The sequence below is a fragment of the Anarrhichthys ocellatus genome, unplaced genomic scaffold (genome assembly GCF_004355925.1).
Source record: "Anarrhichthys ocellatus isolate YVR2014 unplaced genomic scaffold, GSC_Weel_1.0 scaffold31, whole genome shotgun sequence".
Classification (NCBI taxonomy): Eukaryota; Metazoa; Chordata; class Actinopteri; order Perciformes; family Anarhichadidae; genus Anarrhichthys; species Anarrhichthys ocellatus.
Genome location: NW_022280061.1, coordinates 5,625,887 through 5,634,733, shown reverse-complemented (window position 1 = coordinate 5,634,733; position 8,847 = coordinate 5,625,887). Strand labels below are relative to the sequence as shown.

Below are 8,847 nucleotides of genomic sequence, written 5' to 3'. Positions count from 1 at the left end.
ATGGAAATGTTCCTCGGCCTGTGCTTTAACAAAGGAGAACAGTGGCTTGACATGTGGAGGTGGTTTCCCTTCGTTGTCATGTGACAGAGCGGCCACTAGGTGGCGCTTTGAGTTTGCGGCCCACTTTTGCAACTGCGACAATTAGGAACTAGGAGGGAGGTGACAAACATGTGATGCCTTCTGCGACATCGGGGTTCAACGCGTTAACATACCGTTTAATGGGACAAAAAAGGCCTTGCAAGTGCAACAGATGTATAATGCTACTGGTAAGTGTAATTTAAAGCTAATGCTGCCTGTTACGGCACTTTAGCTGCGGAGTGCGAGCTTTACTGAAGTGTTGGCCAACAGTGTCATCTTGCTAAGGTGGAGTTGCACCGCGTTAACTTCAAACATTCATTATTTTGGTCTAACGTTACATTATTCATTTACTGTTTTTCCGCATTTATCTGCTAATGCTAGCTAACCTTCAGCCACAGAGACCAGAAGGTTACTTATTGCAGCTCGTAACGCCAGAAATATTTTTGTCAAATTGTAAATAAGCCCGCTGTGGTTGAACAGAAAATGGAATAAATGAAAGTGAGAAAGTACAAAGTTACCCTCAAAAGTAAAAATGTCACTTTTAACGTGAAGTTCACTAACATTGGCAGTGCGCGAACAGTTCTCCATGTGCAGCTGCCATAGGGCTGCAATCACAACACTGGCTTTTGTCTTGCTTTTAGGGAAAAGGTTGCTTTAATAATCTGGTGAAGAATTAGTTTAACATTATCCTATTTCATTCACAGTGACATTACTTTAAGGGTCTTTACAAATTGAAAATGAAATAAACAGGATAAATGACATTTAAAAACTACAATGAAGTGATCCGTAGATTAAATGTAAATAGTAAAACCAAAGCAAGAACAAAAGTTCAATTATAGGCAACAGTAAACAGGAAGATTTTATAAAAATCGGGGCCACCACTGGTCCCAACAGTAGTAGGTGTACATTGAGTTGAACCATATTTCTTTATCTGACACCCCCACCTCTTATGTCCTTCCTTGCTCCCAGTACCCATCAGGCCATGCAGCGGTACAGGTGGCCAGGTTATAAGAAGCAGCTTCTTGGAGAGCTGCAGAGACAACAAAACAATGCCCAATTCTGTGATGTCCTGTTGAAAACGGAGGGTGAGCTGTGTAGCATATCTAAAGTTAAAAAATGATATTGTAATAAAATATTAACCTCTTTTTCTTACCGTGTGTAAAGGTATCTCAGTCCCAACCCACAGTTGCATACTTGCAGCTCTCAGTCCCTTCCTGTGTCAGAAGCTCTCGGCCTCCCCGTCTCCTCCGTCGGGCCAGAAGCGCGAGCTCCGGCTCCAGGCTGTGAATGCCCAGACCCTGCTGAAGATCGTTGGTCTTCTGTACTCTGGGGAGGTGGAGGTAACAGGAAGTGCAGAGCAGAATGACTTGCTGTCTGCAGCCCGCCAGTTCGGGATCACAGACCTGGTTGAAGGACAGAAAAATGGAGAGGTGGGGGAGGGAGAACCCCAGAAAAGTTGTTTTGGGAGTTGCAGAGAGAGGAATGAAAGCGGAAAAATGCAGGATGCACAAGTTCAGGCTGAGGGTGCTGGATGGAGAAACACAGTTTCCCCAATTGAAAAGAGAAGTTGTGTATCCACAGGGAGACGGAATGTTAAAGCTGATCAAAAGACAACGGGCTGTTCTAATACACACTCCGTCCAAACTGAACATCCAACCCCAGGGCCCGAACCCTCTGTAGCTAAACATTTGGATTGTTCTATCTCATTGCAATCCCAAAGCGTCACACTCGATAAACATTTTAGCTTCGCTCCTTGCCCACATATTTCCTGTGTGCACAGTGGAGCACAAAGCGATGGCGAGTCTACATCAGACCGATCCTCTGGCAGTGTAACAAACCCCACGCCAACTTCATCTTTGTCCAGCAATGTGATGACCTTTTCCATTTCTCTTAATGATGACGCAAACTCCACAACACCTCAGGAAGACGGCGCCTACCAGCAGTCATCTGAGATCGGGGATAGCATACAGGTGTTGGCTAAGGAAGGGGCAGGACTGAAGGGTAGAACAACTAACGGCAAAACAGCTGTCAACAGGGAAAATGCAGAGCAGCCATGCCACAGAGATGAGATGCGAGGAGAAGAAAAGGGAAACTCTACAGAGATACGGCATGCACGTGCAAATGTAGGGATAAAGAGCTTGGCCAAGATGAGACAGATGCAGCAGATGATGGAGACGGAGACCACACAGATTTCCATCAAGGTATGAAGGACTAGTTAATTATTCCATGTAGAGGTGTAAAAATGCTCCAAAAATAAGACTTTCTTTTTGTCTCTCTCTAACTTTGGGACACTTTCCAGACAGTTTGTGTTTGTGAACTGAGGCTGCTGTGAGCATTTTAGGAAGTTGTGTCATGCAGTTTGTGATCTTAACATTCTGGGAATCACAGTCAGTTTAGCTAATGTGTGGCGTTGTCTAGTGTTTCTTGAACATGATGTAATTGAAAGATCAGAGATCAACTTGTTGAGTTGCAACTACCGACTGTAGTGAACATTTAATCAAATGAAATTCATCCGGGTGTCGGAGTCGCTCAACTGCTGTTGCCTTTAAGTTTGAGCCATGTCTTCATTTCCCCTGGAGCGCAGGCATGACTTTAAAAATGACTTGTTATTTCTACATTTCATAAACAAAGAGAAGAAAGGACATTTGAGGATTTAGTTTCATGACAGAATTGTTTCTTCTCAGCAATGATGCCTCCAGAATGTCATAACAAACCTGTAAGAAGCCCACTTGTTTTCATTGCTCTATTTTCTTCCCTCTGTGCAGGTGAAGCTGAGGAGGAGGACCAATGCAGAAGTGTGGGAGGTTGTGAGCAAGCAACACACAGATGAGGCGTTGTCAGTTCTTACCTCCCTGAAACAGGTATGCAAGTGTGGTGGTGGTTTATACACAGACGCACGTTTCATCCAGTTTACTTGGATATGATTGCACATTTATATTAGAATCACTTCATCTGTCTTGGTGATGCAGGGCAGTGCAGAGATGGAACAAAAATATTGTTTCACAGAAAATTACCATTGTAAACACAGCTGGGTCATTTTAGCCAATCAGCAGAGCTGTATTTGTCATCATTTTGGCTGAGACTGATGCACCTGCAGTTGTGAGTACAATTGATGTGGTCACTTAGGACCTCTTGGTCTCATGTTGGTTTTAAAAGGTGCACATTAAAGAGCAGAGTGTCGGGCATCTCTTATTCATTAAATGCACACCAAACAAAATCACTTTAGCTTTCAAACAAATTCACTCTTTACATTTATCTGTCTGTCTCGCATGGAAAGGAAAGGAAAAGTTGAGTTGAGTTGTTCATACTCGGGCGCTGTGCTGTGGGAGAAATGAAAGACAGTGTGATGCAAAAAACGTCAGGTAAAGTCCCAACTTAGTATCTGTAGACCGCCTGAGCGGCTTCCTGAGGCTTTATGAACAGCAGGTCTGTTTCATCATCTGACTCCACCTGAGATTAGATTTTTAGAAAGTCAGTGTGTGTTTAATAGTTATTTGATTCTTATCACACTAAAGTTGATAAAAGATATGTGACCTCTTTATCTTTTTACAGGATGGCTCCAGCCACAAAAGGCTGCAGACAGACCTCAGTGAGCCTCCTCCCTCCTGTGTCCAGCCAGGCCCAGCTCATAAACCAGAGCCCCCGACTATTCAACCCGCTACCACCAACTCCCCCGAGCGACCGCCTCGCCCCAACACCCCCCCTGACTCCCAGCTTCTCTCCAGCGACTGCCTCGATGGCGGCCTTGAGTCAGTGTCGCTGCCCCAGCCTCCAGGCCCTGCGGAGGAGTGCGATGAGCAGATGGAGAAGCTGTTGGAGGACATCATGATGGGTCTGAACATCCTGCCGAACTTGGACGGAGACTGCAAAAAGTCTCATTGCCTTCAACCAAACCATGACGGAGCTCCGGCCATTTGCCAGGTCCCAGTGACGGAGGAAGAGCGACCGCAGAGTCGGATGCATGCTGCCTTCAGTACGGTGGGACTACCAGGATATTACCAGGAGTTTGGGACACAAATTGGTCACGCATCAACAGGTTCAGGTATTGAGATGCATTTCTCTTATGATTTCTACTTTAAACACGATGTGTAGACACGATTGTTGATAGATTGTTGGCTAATGTGTTGCAGAGCAGTGGCAGTGGGTTAATGAAACAAGTAGCCATTTGAATCCAAAGAGGGATGGATTTGTTAATTAGGATAATGAAAAAGAAATATCTGACATGTTGTGTCTTCTTCTTTATATTTACTAATATAACTTTGTAAATGTAGTGGGTGTTCACTACAATCACAGAAGTTGACAATTCCAGGCTCTCAATAGCTTCATCCTTTATCTATTTAGTCCTTTTATCTGTTTTATTTAGCTGTCCTCTTGTTTATGATCCAGCACTTAACAACATTTAGAAGAATGCCCGTTAAATTTCCAAAAAGGGGATGGTTTGATTTTCTTGAAGTGGGGTTGTACGAGCTACTTCTCCACCTACCTACAGAAGAGAAACCCAGAAACAGTTCAGTGCTGTTACCCCTGTCTGTTTCTCTAAACTGGTGGCGTGCCGACACCGACTACTGTCGGTAACGCACTGAATATAAATAAGTACTTATCCCTTTAAGTCCGAGGCGATAACGTAAAATTGCTTATTTTGTCTGAACAAAAGTCCAATACTCAAATTTAGTAATTTTGCTATCGTATAAAATAGAGAAAAGCCCAAAATCCTCACCATTTAAAAGCTGGAACAAAAATGTTACTTGAATGATTAATTGATTCTTCAATTTATCGTTTCAACTCTAAATTTATTTTTGTATATTTGGTAATGAGCAGTATGGTTAAAATGAATCTGAATCTTGTATTGTCCAGTGTGCTAAAGTTAAGCAGTTACTAAAGAAATCAAAGAACACAAGATCAGGTCAAGTCTACCGGAGCTGTTTCCCCCCAGTCCTCCGCTTCACACCGTACCACAATCTAAATGCCCACACTGCTACTGCTCCTCTTTTCAATTGATCCAAAAGCAACACCCTAACAGCAACCACCTCAGCTTTTTAAATTCAGGATGATTGATGGCGGCCTTCTCACCTATTGTACAGGTATCTATTGTTGTTTTACAGCTCAGAACCAGCCCAGCTGCTCAAGCCTTTCATCCGTACAGCCGGCTGCTGTGCTGATCCAGCAGCAGCAGCAGCACTCTCCCCGGTATCACTCATCTGTCACATCCATGGGGCAAAGAGATGGAACGAGCCACCAGGGCATGTCGCTGTCCAAAACACTAAATTGTCCATATCCTGAAGCACTCAGTGGGCAGAGACTACTTACTACCTTTACTTATTTCCCAGCATTCCAGGAACCGCCTTCACAAGACAACATACTAGAGATTTTCCCCCTGATGAATGGAAATGAAGCACAGTCCTTGCATTCCTTACCTTGCATGGATGATTTGCGGCTTCCTCAATGTCTCTCTCCGTTAGAGCCGTCCACCTCAGCAGCAAAACGTCCGTCTACCCTCAACAGCTCAACGAACCAAAGCGGTAATATTCAGCCACAGTCATCTGAACACGGGCGACCCTGGCTTTCAGTAAACATGGGATCACTACAATTTCCTCTCAGTGCCATCACGCACGGAGCAAATAGAAGCGAGTCTTTACCCCTGGATTCAAACCAGCAATGGCAAAAATATCTGGAGTTGCATCCACAGAGTGGTGAATGCCGGGCAGCAACTTGTTCTGGTCAAGAGGTGGAAGAGAGAGGAGCAATATCTGATGGTCATCAAAACGTGGCAAAACTGAAGTCTGATCTCAGGAGGATAAAGAAAGATGTTAAATGTAAACAAGGTGACACTAAAGGTGATGCTACAGTGCCTAAAAGGAGGAGGAAGAAGCATCCAGGCTCTCCACAAGAGGCCAGTTCTCCTTTGGAATACAAGCATATGAAAGTCAGCGATGAAACAAAAGGTCAGATCAACCTGAGTGTTTGTTTAGTCAGTTTGTCGAGCAACAACGTGCTGGCGAAGGAAAGAGAAATGGCCGCCGGTTTAAACATGCCAGACACATTTGTAGGGAAAACAAATGAACTGTCAAACATCACGGAAAGTCTGAGAGAGAAGATCAGAGGGCCCGAGGATCTCAATACTAACCAGATGCGGATCAGGACCAGGGGCTTTTTGAAAAGAACTCTAGAGACCACAAGTAGCTCAAGCATCGAAAGTACAGTTTTACAACCCGTGGTCCGCAGTGCTCCAATTGTGAATAAAGGAGTTCCCAAGCGGGGACGCGGAAGGCCACGAAAAATAAGGGTTGAAGAGATGCCTTTAGAGAGCGCTCTCTCTCTTACCGTCGCTGACAAAAAGAGCCACGATGTGAAAAGAGAGCCGCAAAATGACAGTTTGTTGAAGGAGGTGAACGAAAAAACAAGGAAACGTAAAAAACGGATCAGGAATAGAAGTAAAGTGGAGGCCGTTCCACTGATGGCCTTAACTGCTGAGGCAGACCACAGCAGTGATGTAACCGGAAGAAGACTTGGGGCAACCAAACGGATGGTCAGTCTGAAGGAGTTTCAAAAGCTTATCAAACGCCAACACTCCAAAACAAGGAAGTCAAAAGAAAGCCAGGACAAGGAAACAAGTGAAACCGCAGGAGTTGTAGAACGTGAGGAAGGGAAGACGTGCGGTAGCAGATTGGAAGAATTAACTAACGGGACAGAAATGGATACTGCTCAGCCTCAGAACAGGGGCGGAGTTAAAGAGCGCCACGCTGTCTTGGACGTCACAGTTGATGAAAATCACAATCAAATTGTCAACAAATCGTCAGCCGAGTGTGACGAATCACAGCGAGATGAGACAAACGTCTCGACTGGTAATGAGACCCGTTTGTTGGGCGATGAGTCCCTTCCCGTGGTTTCCTTCGACGTCTTGGGAGAAGAGGCCAGGTTAGCAGCTGAGACGGAGCAGCCGCTGAAGAGTCCCGATAAAGGTAAAGTGTTTCTTCCACGGGTCAAACCCTTTTACTGCGTACAGTGAGTAGAAAACAAGAAATTCAAACTATTGAACCATTGCATTTAAGTAAGAAAATGTATTTGAATGAGCAACACTGCAGTTGCATACGATTATATACTCAACCTACTTTGGTGCTAACTTGTAATATAAAGCATGACACTGACTTGTAGCAATGACCACAACATGCTTGAATTGTTGATTGCATAATGTTGGGCTCAGTTTTGAAAAAGAGACATTCAAAAACTCAAAGTTTAGATTTTTTACAGGCGTAGTTCATCCAAATCATACAAAAAAATATTTACCAATTTAACTTTTAGATGTATCAAGTCTTGTGGCAGTGATGGAAGGAGTACTCTGATCCTTTACTTTGTGTAAAAGTATCATTTCGACTGTCAAAATAATCCATGACAAGAAAGTCCTGCATTCATAGTACAAGAACAAAAGTATTATCAGCTAAATGTACTTTAAAAGTATCAGCAGTAATAGTAGTGGTTGGGCTGATATATTACTGGAGATGGAAACTCGATTCTAAATGAGTAAAAACCGGGAGTATTGATACGGTCCGGAGTTAACAGTTTTGCTATCGGTACTTCAGAATTTAGGAGGGAGATCTCCGTGGGAAAAAAGCAGCATCTCAAACCTCCTCACTGTCTCTATGCCTTTCTTTGCAGAGTCGTGCTTTTACTCTATATATAGATATAGATATTAAAGACAATGACCCAATTACTCTGGATAATCCATCTTAGTTCCTTCTTTTTTTAGCACAAACAGCCCGTGATGAAGGAGTGTCAGATAAAACAAAGCCGACTGCTATCCACGATGGAGGATCGTCTCACAGTGACGTGCACCTGCCTCAAGAAGACGAAATGCCTTCAGTGCACAACTTGGACCTCCAGACCCCTGAGAGAAACAGTCCACCTGTGTCGGACGCTGGTGGGTTCGGCAGGAGCACCGGCTGCGATCAGGAAGAGGAGGAAGTGGAGGTAGACGTTTTGCTTTGGTCTCCAGACAAAGCGCCTCAGACCAAAGATTGTGAGAATGGACTCGACAACATGGCAGTAATTCCAGAGGAAGAGGAGGAGGAGGAGGAGGAGGAAGAAGAAGAGGAAGAAGATGTGAATGAGATTGATGTAACTGGAGATGAGGCAGAGTAACTTTTGTATTTTGGCATAGGTTTTACTATGTTGTGTGACTAATTCAGCACTTTGGTGAACCACATGTTATGTTCTCTCTGTTGTGGTTTTATGTATGTTCACAAAGATGCCAGACAAAGTCTATTTTGCTGTGAAGCTATGTACAGTATATTGTTATGTCCTCCTGTTCTGTTTTCACCAGCTGTGTGCATGCAAGAGTGACAGGCTGCGTGCTGGTTTTATCTTCATTTAGTTCCATATCCAAGGTTCAAATGGATGTTAAATTTCCATTAATAGTATGCTAAATAATTAATTACAAAAAGGGAAAAAGTTCTTACTGTTCACATTTGTCAATCATTTTATTAGTTTTACATTTTCAGTGAATTTTGAATTGTCATACTAATTAAGGTAAAAGCACTCGAGGGGCATTGTGTCTCTCTGAAAGTGACTATTGTTGAAAATAAACCTTATTTTGAGCTTTTATTTGTAAAGCACAGCTTGTTTTGTGTAAATTACATAATTATGGGTTATTAAAAAAAAAAACTGAAATCTGTCACTTCTTTTTGCCAACAGACCATTACATTTACTTTTGTCTTTGGCGATCAATGGCACGAGAGGGCGCACTGTCTCTGCCTCCAGTTTGAATCCAACTTT

The 8,847-nt window shown here is 43.5% G+C and overlaps 1 protein-coding gene across 1 annotated transcript; it reads left to right on the top strand.

Annotated features, from left to right (window-relative positions):
• Positions 1–22: 22 nt before the first annotated feature.
• LOC116392734 (uncharacterized) lies at positions 23–8,214 on the top strand. Its single transcript, XM_031864442.1, has 6 exons — positions 23–1,163; positions 1,243–2,279; positions 2,844–2,939; positions 3,631–4,120; positions 5,181–7,037; positions 7,823–8,214. Exons 1-6 carry the CDS (start codon positions 1,028–1,030, stop codon positions 8,212–8,214), a joined length of 4,008 nt encoding a protein of 1,335 aa, XP_031720302.1. The 5' UTR covers positions 23–1,027.
• The last annotated feature ends 633 nt before the right edge of the window (positions 8,215–8,847 follow it).

Excerpts from the sequence above, each read along its gene's own strand:
- LOC116392734 (XM_031864442.1), top strand. The coding sequence starts at position 1,028 with ATGTCCTTCCTTGCTCCCAGTACCCATCAGGCCATGCAGCGGTACAGG. Across the intron at positions 1,164-1,242 it reads TGTCCTGTTGAAAACGGAGG|GTATCTCAGTCCCAACCCAC; the intron begins GTGAGCTGTGTA and ends CCGTGTGTAAAG. Across the intron at positions 4,121-5,180 it reads TCACGCATCAACAGGTTCAG|CTCAGAACCAGCCCAGCTGC; the intron begins GTATTGAGATGC and ends GTTGTTTTACAG.